The 16,885-nt window shown below is 38.8% G+C and overlaps 1 protein-coding gene across 4 annotated transcripts in view; it reads left to right on the plus strand.

Moving 5' to 3' along the window:
• METTL16 (methyltransferase 16, RNA N6-adenosine) overlaps positions 1–16,885 on the plus strand; it is a 102,332-nt gene that overhangs the window by 73,383 nt on the left and 12,064 nt on the right. For all 4 annotated transcript variants that reach the window (XM_058283062.2, XM_071210430.1, XM_071210429.1 and 1 more), the window contains 3 exons: positions 1,641–1,710; positions 3,412–3,501; positions 16,698–16,871. In XM_058283062.2, the coding sequence (XP_058139045.1) occupies positions 1,641–1,710; positions 3,412–3,501; positions 16,698–16,871 (334 nt within the window). The remainder of the gene's footprint in view (positions 1–1,640; positions 1,711–3,411; positions 3,502–16,697; positions 16,872–16,885) is intronic.

A 16,885-nucleotide genomic window follows, 5' to 3' on the forward strand; every position in this document is an offset into this window, starting at 1 on the left:
ACAGTGACAGCCAACCTCCGTTTCCTGAGGAGCCACTTCCAGAGATAGATGGAATAGTGTTCAGGGCCTAACTTGCTCAACTGCCCCAATGCCCTGGGAGCTCCTTATGTTTTTGATTCTTGATTCTGTTGTATTATTTTAAAGAGGGTTGGGCTTTGTTCTGCCACTTATTTAAGTTACTTGGAATCAGTTTCATCCTTTTTGAGGCTTGCTTTTAAACTTTGTTAGGGTAGATCTAGAACAGCCTTTAGTCCCTTTACAAAGCAGTATCCTTTTGAGAACTCTGCTGGATGCTCTCTTTATTTCATTGGCCTTCTACTTTTGCTAGTATAATCATAAACTATTTTCAGCTCTGTCTGTAGTCCAGGAATTTTGGCTTGATGCTTTCTGGGGATTTTTTTTTTTTTTTTTTTAAGATTTATTTATTTATTTCTCTCCCCCCACCCCCGCCCCGGTTTTCTGTTCTCTGTGTCTATTTGCTGCGTCTTCCTTGTCCGCTTCTGTTGTTGTCAGCGGCACGGGAATCTGTGTTTCTTTTTGTTGCGTCATCTTGTTGTGTCAGCTCTTCATGTGTGTGGCACCATTCCTGGGCAGGCTGAACTTTCTTTCTCGCTGGGCGGCTCTCCTTACGGGGCACACTCCTTACACGTGGGGCTCCCCCATGCGGGGACATCCCTGCGTGGCATGGCACGGCACTCCTTGCGTGCATCAACACTGCGCGTGGGCCAGCTCTACACGGGTCAAGGAGGCCCGGGGTTTGAACCGCCGACCTCTCTGGGGATTCTTTTTACCTAACCTCATGGAGTTCTGTCCCATAGAAGTGCAGGTCATTATGCAGACAAATGTTCCAGGGAACCTTTTTGCAGATACTCAGAGCTCTCTCTTTCTCTTTGCAGCCTTTCCTTTCCAATACTTTGCTCTGCAAATTCAAACTGCCTCAGCTTCTCCAAACTCTGATCTCTGTCTCATCAACTTGGCAAGATTGGTGGGTTTTGTTTGGATTTCTCTTCCCTGTACTGTAGCCTAGAAATTGCCTTCAGGCAGTAAGTTCTGGCAATTGTAGGGTTTATCTTGTTTGTTTTCCTCTCAGAGATTATAGGCCTGCATTGTTAATTGTCCAGTGTCTAAAAACAGTTTCAAATATTTTTTTCTAGTTTCCTAATTTTTATAGTGGAAGGGTAATTCTCATAGTAGTTAATCCTTCATGGGCTGAAGTAAAAGTCCTGTATAAATTTTATACTTTGCAAACTTTTTAGAATAATTACAAGAAATAAATACTATCCTTTTAACTCTTATACATATCACTCTAGCTTCTTTGTACTTCTTTAAGACTTCCTATAGAACAAGTTTATTTCATGATTTGTTGAAACTCTAATGGAATAAATAAAAGATGAAGAATATGTCTTAAAATATTTACAGGAGAGGACATCTTAAAATATAGGTTCATGCTAGATCTTTCAAGTTCTGTTATTATGGTGTAGAAGGTGTTTATACATGTTGTTCTTTTTTATTGGCTCATTTCTGTCCTAGAGCCAAATGGCCTTCATTTTGATTACTACAGGCAAGACCTTTCTCCCCTTCCCTCTTTCTTAGTACATACAACCCTAAGCATTAATCTTGATTTTTTTTTTTTTTCCTAGGTGGTATAGTTGTATGCTGGGAAAGAAATGCAGTCTGGCTCCTCTGAAGGAAGAGCTTCGCATTCAAGGGGTAAGGTTCTGTTCCGGTGTGTCTCTTTTGGGTGATAGTTGTTCATTTATACCCTGAAACTCTAAATGTGAAGGTTTTTTTGGTTGTTGTTTTTTATTCTTTTAATTGTTTAATTTTAGTGTTAGAAGGGATATCTTATGGATTATTAAAACAAGGCCTAGGGAAGCGGACGTGGCTCAGCTGATAGAGTGTCTGTCTACCATATGGAGTCCAGGGTTCGATCCCCAGTGCCTCCTGACGCATGTGGTAAGCTGGCCCACGCACAGTGCTACTGCTGCGCGCAAGGAGTGCAGTTCCACGCAGGGGCATTCCCGCATAGGGGTCCCCCACGTGCAAGGAGTGTGCCCTGCAAAGGAGAGCCACCCTGCGTGAAAAAAGCACAGCCCGCCTAGGAGTGGAGCCGCACACACAGATTGCTGATGCAGGAAGATGACACAACAAAAAAGAGACACAGTTTACCGGTGCTGCAGGATAATGCAAGTATATGCAGAAGAACACAAACCAAATGGACACACAGAGTAGACAACAGGGTTGGGGGTGGGGAGAGGAGAAGAATAAGTAATATAAGTCTTCAAAAACAAAAAACAAGGGGAGAAGAATAAATCAAATGAGTGTTTAAAAACAAAAAATAAGGCCTAAGTGGCAAAATGTTAAAATTTGGGGTACCTGTGGGGATAGGGTATATTGGGGTTTGTATTATTTTTGCAGCTGCTCTGTAAGTTTGAAATTAATAAAATGTTAAAAATAATACAGTGGAACATATCAGAGGCAAAAATAAATAAATAAAATAAGGCCTCCTTTTTATAGACGCAAAAACCAAAGACCAGATAAATTGAGGGACTTCTTCTAGATTACACAGCTAGTTATTGAAGAACAGCTAGAAACAGAATGCAGCTTCAGTCCACATAGTTCAGGCCCTCACTTCTGATTGCAACTACAGGTAGCAAATGAATACTTGCCACCCCACAGTGTTGTGTGGTGGTTTGGCATGACTAAGATACTTTCCTTTCTTAGCAAACAAATAAATTAGGAGGGCATCTTTTAGGAATTAAAAGGGCATGGGGGACTGGGATCAGTGGGCGACATCAGGTTTTTGAATTTCTGGTTTCTTTCCGATATGTTACTCATCTTGTTTTTTCTGCAACACCTTTTCCCTGTTTAATTGAAAAAGTTACAAAGTGGTTCCTTTTTCTTTCCTAATATCTGATAGACAAAAGGGAGGCTATGTATCTGTTTCTAGCCAGTATTTTGTTGGCTCTCTTTCTTAGAAAAGAAAACAAAAAGCCACTTGAGTCATTTTACAAATGCTTCTCTGAAGCATATAAAATATTTCATATAGAAATGTATTTCTGTAGAAATGTATAGAAATAATAGAATATATAGAAATGTATAGAAATATAAATGTATATAAATACATTTCATATGGAAATGTATTTCATACAGCTCTTTAAAGCTGTATTTCATATTTGACTTTTGAGCTAGATTTCCTAATTATTTATGTTTTATGGGATGAGAAAAATACAGCATTGTTGAGAGAAAATGTATTCATTGACTGGTCAGGCAACTATGCATAGCTGTTTTGGGATGATGTTTATTAACTGACAGAAAGAAGGGCTAATACATAATTTTACATGGGGCAGCAGCCAGAAACATATTGGTAGAGTATGACTTCAATTTGATGATGCTGTTTGTCGGTTTCAGGTTCCTAAAGTCACCTACACTGAATTCTGTCAAGGTCGGACAATGAGATGGGCTTTGGCATGGAGTTTTTATGATGATGTGACAGTACCCGTAAGTAGAGACCTTGCTTGGGCTTCTCCAAAACCAGCACTTGGTGGATTTTAGTAGATCATAAATCTGTACTGGCCTGTTTCCCTGAAGCTTGCCCATAGTGCTTCTGTCAAAATGGAAAATGGTTGTAATCAACACAACAGCCCTAGAAGGCTGCACTGTGGTGACCATGGAGTCTTCCTTTGTGGGTTTGTGCAACCAGTGATTCTAACTCAATAAGCAAGTGAACTGGGCAGGCATATCTTTTAGAAATCAAAAATTCAGGTAATATAACCTACAAAAAAAATACTTGTTTGTATAATTATTCTGGTGGATATTCTTTAATAATTGAAGATGAAGCCTGTTTCCTGTAGTTTTCCTTCACTACTGCTACTTTCCCAGAGCAATTGTGTCCTGGGGGTCCTGGTGAGTTTATACGTTGACATTTTGTGTTATATACAGGCTTTTGATGTGTAACATGTAAGGATCATTCTGGCAAAGGGTTCTATCTTGTCTTTAAGATTAGCATTAGAATATTGACTGTTTTTGAAGCTGGGGATGGGTCATTATCTTCGTCGCTCTACTTTGGGTATGTTGAACATTTTCTAGAATAAGAGGTTTTTAAAAAATGGTTAGCATTATATAGAATCACTGTCCCACAAATTTCTCTTTGCTGTGTGCTGCTCTGTGTATAGGAAAAATGCTGCTTTCTGATCTGGCCTGACTGACTGATTTCCTGGAGTGAGATGAGAGTAGTGATAGAACAGCATCTGTTTGTTCTCCCATTTCTCTCACATGTTTTATGTCATCAAGAAAGAGTGATTGACTAATTGTGGCCTGGAGCCTCCAGCCTTAAGTTTATGTACACATTGCTCAACTGAATTCCTTTTTTCTGTAGTACTTATGGAGGCCAGTGCCTTATCCTTCAGGGCTGTAATCCTCAATCCGTATATCTTGCTTGTCCTGGGTGTTCCCCTCCCAAGGGCTTGTTCTCTTTTGTCTCTGAGGTCATCTTAAATGTTGCTGTGTCTACAAGCATCTTTCCTTCTCTTGTAGAACAGAATAGAGACGTGCAGAAGCAAAGGGGGCTAATTTGCAGGTGGTACCTTGTTTCTGAATATACAAGTTCAAATTTGAGATGGAGCCTGTTCTTCCTCTAATCTGGGTCTGTTGCTCCTAGGTGAATATAACCATTTTTAAATGTACTGCTCTGTGGCATTAATTACATTCACAGTGTTGTGCTACCATCAACACCATCCATTACCCAAACTTCTCCATCACCCCCAAACGTAAACTATGTACCCATTAAGCAATAAATATTCTTTTTCTCCTACCCCAGGACCCTGATAACCTTTTATCTGCTTTCTGTCTTTTTGAATTTGCCTATTCTAGATACCCCAGATAAGTGGAATCATAGAATATTTGTCCTATTGTGTCTGGCTTATTTCATTTAGCATGTTTTCAAGATTCATCCATATTGTGTAGCATGTTTTAGAACTTCATTCCTTTTTATGGCTGAAAAATATTCCATTGTAAATATACCACATTTTGCTTATCCATCCATCTATTGGTGGACACTTGGTTTTAGCTATTGTGAATAATGCTACTGTGAACCATTAGCATACAAGTGTCTGGGTCCCTGTCTTCAGTTCTTTTGGGTATGTACCTAGGAGTAGAATTGCCTGGTCATATGGTAATTCTGCCTTTGACTTTTTGAGGAAAAGTGTGTGTGTGTGTGTGTGTGTGTGTGTGTACGCGTGCATTTCTGTGCTTTAAAGTAACAGCCATCGTGGGAAATGGTATCTTGTGGTTTTAACGTGCATTTATGTTGTGACTAATGATGTTGAACATCTTTTCCTGTGTTTATTGGCCATTTGTATATCTTCTTTGGAGAAATGTCTATTGAGATCCTTTGCCATTTCAATTGGGTTGTTTGCCTTTTGGTGTTAAATTGTACAGGTTCTTTATTTTTTCTGGATATTAAATCCTTTTCTGATACGTGATTTGCCACTATTTTCTCTCTTCCTATTATCCGTTTTTTAAAAATTATTATTTAGGAATTATCCTTTTTTTCACCTTAAAGAATGCCAGGGCCTTCACACCAAATGGTTAAAATAATAATGCTTTAAGTTCTGGCTGTGCAGGCACTAAGAGCTGCAGGAATGTGTAACTGCACCTGTTTCCAAATGCCTTCTGTTTAACCTGCTTCCCACATTTGTTGGCACCACAGTTTCTCCCATGCTTGAGTATTTATCCCTATCCACTCCTACCCCCAGCCCCAGGATGTTAATATTGCATTCCCAAGTGTTCTATTAGATACTCTTAAACTGCTACAGGAGAAAGGCAGTTTCTGATTTGTAGTAACCCAGCAACAGTTTCTTAGCACTGGTGCCCTTGATCAGCAACTCCTTTCCCTGAAGGTAGGCCCAAGGTACTTGTGAGAATTTTATTTGGCTATTCTCTCTCTTTTTTTTTTTAATGAATCAATTTTATTGTACATATTAATAAAGCATACAGTTCATCCAAAGTGTACAATCAGTGGTATTTGGTATAATCACATAGTTGTGCATTCATCACTTCAATCATTATTATAGCATTTTCATTGTTTCAATAATAATAAAAACCAGACAAATAAGAAAATTCTTCACCTCTCAATCTCTGTTTCCCCTGCTGTACATACCTACTATTTCTGGCTATTCTTGCATATTTTTTAAAAGCAGTTTTATTGAGGTATATTCACATACCATATGATCTATGCAAAGTGTATAATCATTGGCTTTTTTTAAAAAAAGACTTATTTATCCCACCACTACTACCCCCATCGTTGTTTGAGATCTCTGTTCTCTTTGTCCATTCGCTGTCTACTCTGTGTCTGTCTTCTTCTCTTCAGGAGGCACCGGGAACTGAACCCAGGACTTCCCATGTGAGAGAGAGGCGCCTAACAGCTCGAGCCACTTCGGCTCACTTGTAGACTTTTAGTATAATCACAATGTTATGCATTCATCTTGGTCGTCCTCTTGGTTCTCCTTCTCTAACCTAGGCCTTCTCTAACCTAGGCCTTTCTCTAACCCTCTGCTTTTTAAAAAACTCACCTGACTTGCTCCCTCTCGTTCTTTTGGGAGGGGTGGGGAGATGCTGCTTTAGATGAGCAGAGGAAGCCAAGGAGTAGAGCTAGTCAAGCAGACGTATTGACCTGCTTCCCTACCCCACCTCTGCTCTCGCCTTTTTAGGGTAAATGCACAAGTTACTATGGCATCTTCTGTTTTCACTTATCCCAGGGCTACTCATTCTACGTTTCTATCAGGTCTCCTGACTCATTACTGTTATGCTGAATGTGTAAAATTCTAATTTACTGTGCTCCAAGTGCCAACCCTATGCCCACTGTGCTTGTCTGGATTTATTTTAGCATCAAATTGACATGTTCTAGTTTTAATAGAATTTTTGTATAGTCATTTCTGGCTAATGTTGCGTATAAGGAAGCATATTTTAATGGTAGTTCTTTACAAAATTCCAGCAAATCACTTAAAATGCCTCTTTCTCCCAGTTCTTCCTCCAGTTTGCTTTTAGGAAGTTTGACAATTATTAAAAAGAAAAAGGAAAAAAAAAGTGGCTTTAGTATATGTTATACTCTTGTTACAAGCATTGCCTGGTAACTCCCATTTTAAAAATTATCCCCTTGTGTTCAAGACATTTCCTTTAAGCCTGGAAATAATAACTAGAAATTGCTTTGATTTCTGGAAAGGCAGGTGCTGTTATATTGGTAGTCAAGAGTTCCAAAAATTAATAGGCACACATCCAAGGAGGCAGGGCTGTGGAGGACTCTTGGACAGCAGATGGGGAGGAGGGTCAGAGTAATTAGGTAAGCTTCTTAATGTCAGTGCTGGGGTATCCTGACAGTGCTGTACTTAATTATTCCTTTGGTTTTCAAACTAGTTCCAGGTAGAGTAGGGGTTCTGGCCTTCCCTTGAATGTGAATATATAGATTTATTTAAATGTTTGTTTCTAAATCTGACTTGCTGTTTTATAGTTTATACTGTGAACTTTATTCCTCCATTAACTTGGAAGTTCCCTAAAGGCAGGTACCATGGTTGTTTATCTGTACATTCATTCATTTACTCTATAGTATTTTTGAGTACTGTGTAGTAGTAGGCACTTAGTACATTTTGCTGAATATGTTTGAATCAGTTCTCCCTTTTTTCTACCCTCCATCCTTCATTAGAGAAAAAGAGATTAGGTGCAAGGCACTTTCTAAAAAGATGTTTTATTGTGGGAAATTTCAAATTTGTGAAAAGGTAGAGAGATAGAGAGTAGTTTGAACTCCCATTTACCCATCACACACTGTAGCTATTAACCATTTATGGCCAGTCTTGTTTCATCTATATTCTCACCTATTCTCTCCTTGCCCTGAAAATACTGAAGTAAAGTTATGCCTTTTAATCCATAACTATTTCCATATTTATCTCTAAAAGGTAAGAATTCTTTTTTATTAATAAAAAAAAAGTAGCCACAAGCAGAAAGGATTAATGCAGGATATGTTCTTGGATTTGTAAGAACTAAGCTAGGTTGTTTTGAATTGGAATACTGCAAGACTGAGAGTACATCTAACAATGACTTTAACAGATTATTATCCAGTTTTAAGAAGGAAGAGAAAAATATGTCCTCCAGCAATTCTGTTCATTCCAGTGGAATTGGAACGGTATAAAGTAGATTGCTAAGCATACTTGACATGAGTAATTATTTAGTTTATTTTCAAAAGAACTGGTTAGAGGGCCAGTTGTTATTTTTAAATTTTGCGTCCATCAGCTAAACTAATAATCAATTTTCTTCCATTAAAATTTGATCATTTATGGGAAGTGCTGTGATAAAAAATGAAAAAAGGGGGCTTTCCTCAGGTTCTGTTGCCTTATTCTACTTTTGTAAATGAGAACTACATACACGTCCCACAGAATCAGTTTCCTGCAGGGTACTTCTAACTTTAGCTGCAGCAGAAACAATTACCTTTTGAAAGGTATCCTTTGTGTCCCTGGGATGAGCTCTATTATTCCTCATTTATAGATGCCTTCTTAAAAATACATAGATATATATTAGAATTGACCATAAAGCACCTAAATTATGTTCCCTTCCTGATTTTTATATTCTACTTAATTAAATCTTAAATTATCAAAAATTTTTATGTCTCCTGTTGTATCTATAATAAATGATAATTAGTTTGAATAAAAATTAGATTATTTTGGAAAAACAAAACAAAACATAGCCACAATACCATTAATCATGCCTTAAACACTAATTTCTTAATATCAGGTATATAGTTGATCAAATTTTTCTTACTTTCTCCAGTGTTTTAACAGTTTGTTGAGCTAGAATTTTATAAGTTTTATACCTTGCACTTGGTTGATATATCCTTTTTTTTCTTTTCTTTTGAGGGACTGGGAATTGAAACCGGGACCTCATACGTGGAAGCTGGTGCTCAGCCCCTGATCTACATTCGCTCCCATGCTTTTACTCTTTAGTATTCACATCTCTCTTCCTTGCAGTTTGTTGAAGAAACTGCCTTGTCTATCCTGTATATAGAATTTTTTGCAGTCTGTATTTTTCTGATTGCATCTCTATGGTATTAATATGTTCCTCAGACCCTGTCTTTCCTGTAAATTGGTAGTTAAATCTAGAGGCTTGATCATATACAGGCTTGATTTTTTGTTTGTTGGTTGCTTTTTTTTTTGCCAAGGCTGTTTTCTAGGTGGTGTGTGGTTTACTGCCATTGGAAATCACAGTAGGTCTACTTGTCTTACCACTGATGGTCATGGTCTAGATCTGTTAACCTATTAAGCATTGTAACCAATTCTGTCACTCTTTCATTTATTAGCTAAAGTACTTCTATAAAGAGAACTTGCCCTTATCAACTATTTGGTTACCCTGAGGTACATTTCGTCTAGTAAAAGCAGAATAATTGCTTATTTTCCTTTACTTTCAATTTTTAAAAATAATTAATTGGTGGTTCCCTAGTGTCTTCCAGAAGTGACCAAGGAGGGGTGTTCATTGGTTTCTCCTTGAGGCTGCTTAGAGTATCATGAACTCATGGAGTTAAATGTATTTGATGGTTTTCATCTGTTGTATATATTACTGTTGTTGGTCTCAGGATTTCCCATCTTTGGCCATGGGGAGATGATTCACCTTAGCTCCTGAGTCTTTTTGTCATGACCATTATAGTCTTTGATCACTTTCTTCCTTTCTAGTATGATAGGTTGTTCAGGCTCCTATTTTTTTCCTGGCCCAGACCTGGAATCAACCATTTCACCAAGGAGCTCTGGTTAATTTTAGTGGGAAATGGTATTTAGAGTTATTTATTTGGGCACTTGGGATGCTCATGGCTACTGAGTTGGTCATCGTCTCTGAGCCTTTTCAGTAGGCAGAACTAGGAATTACTAAATATATTTTTTTAAGTAAAATACATCAAAGGCTCTTGTTGATAATTTCTATTCAGTTTCATGTCTACAGGTTTTTTAGTTAATCACAGAGTTGTGCATTCATCACTTCAATCAGTATTAGAGCATTTTCATTACTCAAAATACAACTACTACTAATATTAAAATGCAAACAAACAAAACTCTCTACCCCCTAGTCGTCACCTCTCAGTCTCTATCCTTCTCCTGCCATACATAGCTGCTATTTCATTTCTGTCTCTCTATTTATTTGTATTATATTTTATATAGATGAGTCAAACAATATGTAGAACCTTTTGTCTAGTTCTTTCATTAGCATGCTTCCTTTTTTTTTTTTACCATTGATGGAAGATTATTAATATATTGCTATACACTATTGTCCATAGTTTGCCTTGCTTGTATTTTTGCACAGATATCACTCTAATATTAACATCTTACAATATTAATGTGCATTTGTTCTATTTCAAAGAAAAACAGTCTTTTATATGCAATTTTACCCATACTCATTTTTCACTTGAGGGTTTGCTATGCTGTATAGTCCCATGTTTCATTTTTAAGCTTTCCTTCTAATGATAGACATAAGACCTTAGATTTTCCCTTTCAACCACTATCATACCCATATGTTAGCACTGCTAGTTTCAAACACTGTAATGTGCTTTCACCATTTCTATTCATTTACAAACAACCGTTGTTACAAATTCTGCACAGATTAAACTTCCAGCTTTCCATTCTCTTGCCTCATTTTATAATCTGGTGACCTATATTCTAGTTATTAACTCCATGAGTTTGGTCAGTATATTTAGTTCATAATAACAAAATCATACAGTCTTTGTCCTTTTGTGTCTGGCTTGCTTCATTCAACAAAATGTCCTCTAGGTTCATCCATATTGTCATATGCTTTACAACTGCGTTTCTTCTCACAGCTGCATAATTTCTATCATGTGTACACCACAGTTTATCCATTCATCGGTTGGTGGACACATGGGTGGGTTGTTTCCCTCTTTTGGTAATTGTGAGTAACACTGTTATGAACATCAGTCTGTTCAATTCACTGTCTCCATTCTCCTGGGTATATACCTAGTAGTGGTATTACCAGGTCACTATTGCCGGGTCATGTGGCACATTTATATTTAACCTTCTTAGGAACTGTTTGCATTTCTTTTTGTCCATGGGGATTGTCTGTCTCATGAGCAATTTTAAAGTTGTATGAAATGTTTCTTCTTTGTGAGTTTATGCCACCAAGTCATTGCAACATTAAGAGTCATTTGTTTTATTTTTAGGGATTTTGTTGTTATTTAATCTTGTTTTGTAATTACATGAGGAATTTACCTGGTTTCAAAATTAAATCTAAAAAATACATAGGTACAATCAAAAAGTTTAGCTTCTTTGTTTCTTCTGCCCTCTTCCCTCACTTAACCATGGGTTACTATTTGAACAATTTTATGGTATTATCTTTTTTGTTTAGTATAAGGAAATATGCATATATATAGTTGTAACCACTTTTAATAGATTGCATGCTGCATAAATTTTTTCCCCCCTCTTCTTTTTTACTTTACACCGTTTTATATGTATTTTAGTGATGATTTCAGGACATTTTAAGCAGTAACATGTCAAGTTACAGTGACAAAAGAAATATCCACAAGGTTGATAATGAGGAAACTATACTGACAACAAAATATTCCATCCACTTCATGGCAGCAAAGCTGATAGATGTTTGAGTAAGACTCTTGGTGAGATATTCTGGCTGTCCTTCCTAGCACACATCCTGTCTGTGTTACTGTCAGGTGCCAGTGTTGACCCTGGTCTCTGTTTCTCCAAATAATGATAGCGCGTGCTGAATAGCTAAGCTAACAGCGTTGTGCTTGTTTCCGGAAGGCCTGGGGCAGTAAAGTGGCAGAGCAGTGGAGATCTGAGTGTCCAGGCCAAGAGCACTGTATCCCCCTTGAGGCTTGCCTCCCCAAATCTGGAAGCTGTTTTATCAAAACAAGAAGGCTGTGGCTTCATGCTGAGGAAGTTTCTAGCAAATGACTCTTCTCTTCCTGTAGATACTAAAGAGAACTTAATAATTTCATGCTGCTTGTGGCTTCATTGGGAGTTTTTACCTTAACTATAGTCAATAGCAGAGCTTTAGCAGTATAGCAGGTGCTGCTTTCTGACTTGTGTTTAGTTATACTTAATGTGAAAGTCACTTGACTGATTGCACCACAGAGATCTAGAATTAAAGTAAAAGTGAGATTTTAAGAAATTTGTGGAAGTGGATGTGGCTCAACTGATAGAGGTTCCACCTACCACATGGTAGGCCCTGGGTTCGATCCCTGGGGCCTCCTGGTGAAAAAGAAGAGAAAGTGTGCCCACGTGGTGAGCCAGTACCCCGAGCCAGTGCCCTGTGCGAGTGAGTTATGCAGCAAGATGATGACACATCAAAAGAGAGACAAGGGGAGAGTCAAGATGAAGCGCAGCAAAAACCAGAAACTGAGGTGGCACAATTGACAGGGAACCTCTCTCCCAATCAAAGGTCTCCAAGATTGAATCCCAAAGAATCCTGGAGGAGAGAAAATGAGAAGAGAAGACAACACAGACAGCAAAAACAGCAGTGTGGGAGGAGGGGAACAAAGGGAAATAAATAAATAAATCTTTTTTTTTAAAAAGGAAAGAAATCCGTAGACAGCCCTTGCCCAGGTAAAACATATTTTAATATAAGTACTGTCCATTGCACAATTTATGGCTTTTATCTAATGTGTTTTAAACAGTGTGACAAAATAACACTGAAGCTTCTCCCCCAGTTCCTTGTCCTCCATGAAATTCCTACAGTTCACAGACTATAAAACCTGTATCCCCTATGGGGCTATAACTCCCCAGACATCTTTCTCATTGTAATTTCACTCTGATAATGCAGTAGTTGTCTTCTAGTTGAAATAAATTGTAAATTCACTTTCTGGTACTTTACATTAAACTGGTTACCTAATTGTAAATGACTGGCTTTTAAGACTTAAAAATGTTGAATTATTTATGTTTATCTTGCCTACTAAATGAGTATGGCACCCTTTATTTAAAATATTAGTAATCTGAGATCACAAGCATATTACCAAAATAAGATCATTTTATTTTATTTTATTTTTTAAAGATTTATTTATTTATTTCTCCTCCCACCCCCCGCCCCAGTTGTCTGTTCTCTGTGTCTATTTGCTGCATGTTTTTCTTTGTCCATTTTTGTTGTCAGCAGCACAGGAATCTGTGTTTCTTTTTGTTGCATCATCTTGTTGTGTCAGCTCTCCATGTGTGCGGCGCCATTCTTGGGCAGGCTGCACTTTCTTTCGCACTGGGCAGCTCTCCTTATGGGGCGCACTACTTGTGCGTGGGGCTCCCCTACACGGGGATAACCCTGCATGGCAGGGCACTCCTTGCGCACATCAGCATTGCACATGGGCCAGCTCCACATGGGTCAAGGAGACCCAGGGTTTGAACCGCGGCCCTCCCATGTGGTAGACGGACGCCCTAACCACTGGGCCAAGTCCACTTCCCAAATCATTTTAATTAGGGAAAAACAAGAGGTTCTATTTGCTAGTGTTTGTGACTGGGTGTAAGGTTACTTAATACCAGGGACCTGTGGGGTTGAATTGAACTATTGATTTCTTAAGACCTGATTGTGTATTTGCTATGGCTCTGGCTACTAAGAATTTTTAATAGAAGCAAGAGGGAGAAAGGAATGAATGCTATAAGCTGTGCTTAAATTAATCTTTAACTATTAAAAACACAGCTTGAAAATTTCTAGAGTATAAATTGTTACTGTCTCTTGAGTGACCAGCTTTGATAGTAGAGTAAAACAAATTTAAAATAATCTGAGGGAAGTGGATGTGGCTCAAGTGATTAGGTTCCTGTCTGCCTTATAGGAGGTCCAGGGTTTGATTCCCAGGGCCTCCTGGTGAAGGCAAGCTGACCTGCCTGGCCTGTGGCATGCTGGCCCATGCAGGAGTCTGTCCCACGCCAGAGTGCTGACCTGTGCGGAGAGCTGGTGCAGCAAGATGGTGCAACAAAAGGAGACACAGAGGAGAGACAATAAGAGATGCACCAGACTAGGGAGCTGAGGTGGCCCAAGAGATTGAGCACCTCTCTCCCACTCCAGAAGGTCCCAGGATCAAGTCCTGGTGCTGCCTAAAGAGAAGACAAGCAGACACAAGAACACACAGAGAATGGACACAGAGAGCAGACAACAAGCACAAAACAACAAAGGGGAGAGGGGTTAAATAAATAAAATCTTTAAAAAAAAATAATCCTGAGACTATGTGTATGTGCGTTTTAAAGCAATTCATTGGAAATTTTCAGAGAAGTCAGATTTGTTGATTGCCTATTATATGTGGAAAACTAGGCCAGAATGCTAGTTGAAGGAGCCATATTTGAGATAGGGCAGTTCTTGTCCTGGGATAACAGGGTAGTAAGTTATTTATTTCGTTGGTTCTGACTCAGAGCTTGGAAAGCAGATTGCTGATAGAGCTCTTATTAGGTTTGGTGAGAATGCATGTCTCTCCTTTAATATCTAAAAATAATGAGTTCTTTCTTACTTTTGGAGAAAGAGCCTTGAAGGCCAGCTCCAGCGTGAAAGATGAGAAACACAATATTTTCACTTTGCTTATCAGAATTCACAAGCACAAATGACTACCACCTCTGTCAGAACAAATTTGAAGCACTCTCCTTTTAGCCGTCCTTGTAGATGACCTTTGGTGTGCTGGCGGGCTGGCAGGGATGGCCCTATTACAGTAAGCTTTCCAAGTTACATCCTGGGGTGGTGGGAAGTGGAATGGAGAGTCTGATTCTTGTTCTCCATTACCATCCCACCGCCCCTGCCACACACACATTAGTATCTTCCTTCCTTCCCAACTCTATTATTATATTTTATCTCCTTAATGCAAAGTGTGTGTTAGGCTCTCAGTAAACCGTAGAAATTATATGTCCCATGCCAGATATTTGAGAAATAAGAATACTACTGTCTTAATGCTGTACAAATCTGTCTGATCTCGTTTGAAGCAGTAGTTGAACAAGTTCAGGCGCAGGCTGGACTTTAGAGTCCACTGTTCTTCTCTCAAGAGCACGTCTTAACTGATGATACACACACAGGTCTTTTGCTTTTGGTCCTTTTCTTCTCAGTTAACTTTCTAGCATTTAAAAATTGCCATACTTTACTTAATTTCTGATATAAAAATAAAATGTAGACTGTTTCTTGGAAATAGTTCTAATATTACTTAAAAGGGTTTCTAGCATACAACAGACTGTTTTGTCTTTGTGTGGGGTGTAAGGTTGGTTGTTAGTTCTAATAAGCTGCCTCCTAGTTAATAGGACCTTAGTGTATGTGCACATGCTCTGCCAACGTTTCCAGATCAAATTGGAGTTACCAGTGCAGTTATCAGGGATTCCTTTTTGAAGGAAAAGGTGTCCAGAGCTAGGTGTCTTCTTTTTTTGAGCCCTTCTCCTTACTGTTCTCACCTGCTCGTTTTCATCCTGACCTTAGAGCCTAATTTTTTTTTTTTAGTTTTGATCAATTTTGTCAGCAGGTACAAGTCTGTCTCTTAAAGTGTCTAGAATATATATTGCCTTAGTGAAGAGTAATTTTTTAAATAAAAATATCATCTAGAAAATTTCACTTTAAAGAAACACATTTTAAATACAGTGGTATTGTTTGTTTTTTTAAAATGGAACTTGAGTCCCTCTAGTGGGTAGAATATAATTCCATTTCCAAGCATGAGATAAAAAGCGATGACAGTAACGATTTATATGGAAGCAGCTTTCTGATCCAGGGTTTTCATTGGTATTCCTCTCACCCCAGCTGAGAGACAATGCTTAGCCAGCTACTGACTTGGTCCTAACATTAGCCAAGATTCAGCAGTCCCCCTCTTCAGCCCATATGATCTTAATGGCCCAGCAGTCCTTAACATGTGCTCTCATAATGGTTCACTGCCTGTTGGATTTCAAGCCTCAGCAAGTATAAACTTAAACTGCAAGTTGATTTTTCAAGCTAAGCAGTTCTTTACAGAAAAGAGCACAAGAGCAGTGGATTTGGCCCAATGGATAGGGCGTCTGCCTACCACATGGGAGGTCCAAGGCTCAAACCCAGGGCCTCCTGACCCGTGTGATGAGCTGGCCCATGCACAGTGCTGATACGTGCAAGGAGTGCCGTGCTACACAGGGGTGTCCCCCGCGTAGGGCAGCCCCACGCGCAAGGAGTGCGTCCCGTAAGGAGAGCTGCCCAGTGCGGAAAAAGTGCAGCCTGCCCAGGAATGGCGCCACACACACGGAGAGCTGATGCAAGATGACGCAACAAAAAGAGACACAGATTTGGGGTGCCGTTGACAAGAATACAAGAATACTGGCAGACACAGAAGAACACACAGTGAATGGACACAGAGAGCAGACAACTGGGGAGGGGGGCGGGGAAGGGGAGAGAAATAAAAATAAATCTTTAAAAAAAACAAAAAAAACCAAATACCTATTAAAAAAAAAAACTAGCTGTACTTACTAGCTATGTGATCTTGAGCTGGTTCCATAGTCTCTCTTTATCTTAGTTTTCCCATGTGTAAAATGGGGAGCTGATAAACCTATATTGCAGAGTTGTTTTAAGTATTAGAAATAAGACTTGCAGAGGCATTTGCATTTTTAGTGCTCTGTGATTGGTAGCAGGGTAGCAGTTATATTGTGTAAATTTACCTAGCCAAGTCCATTGTAATACATGAGATTTTAATTATTTAGGTAACCGTTCCTCTTTTCTCCCACACCTTTTTCTTTCAGTCACCACCAAGTAAGCGAAGAAAATTGGAGAAGCCAAGAAAACCTATTACATTTGTGGTGTTGGAGTCTGTGATAAAAGAATTATCCCTCAAAGCATCGTGTTTGGGCTCTGAGGCAGTGGAAGGCATAATAGTTGTGACAACATGGATTGAAAAAATTCTCACTGATCTGAAGGTGAGTATTTGGAG

Source organism: Dasypus novemcinctus, chromosome 21, assembly GCF_030445035.2.
Source record: "Dasypus novemcinctus isolate mDasNov1 chromosome 21, mDasNov1.1.hap2, whole genome shotgun sequence".
NCBI classification, from domain to species: Eukaryota; Metazoa; Chordata; class Mammalia; order Cingulata; family Dasypodidae; genus Dasypus; species Dasypus novemcinctus.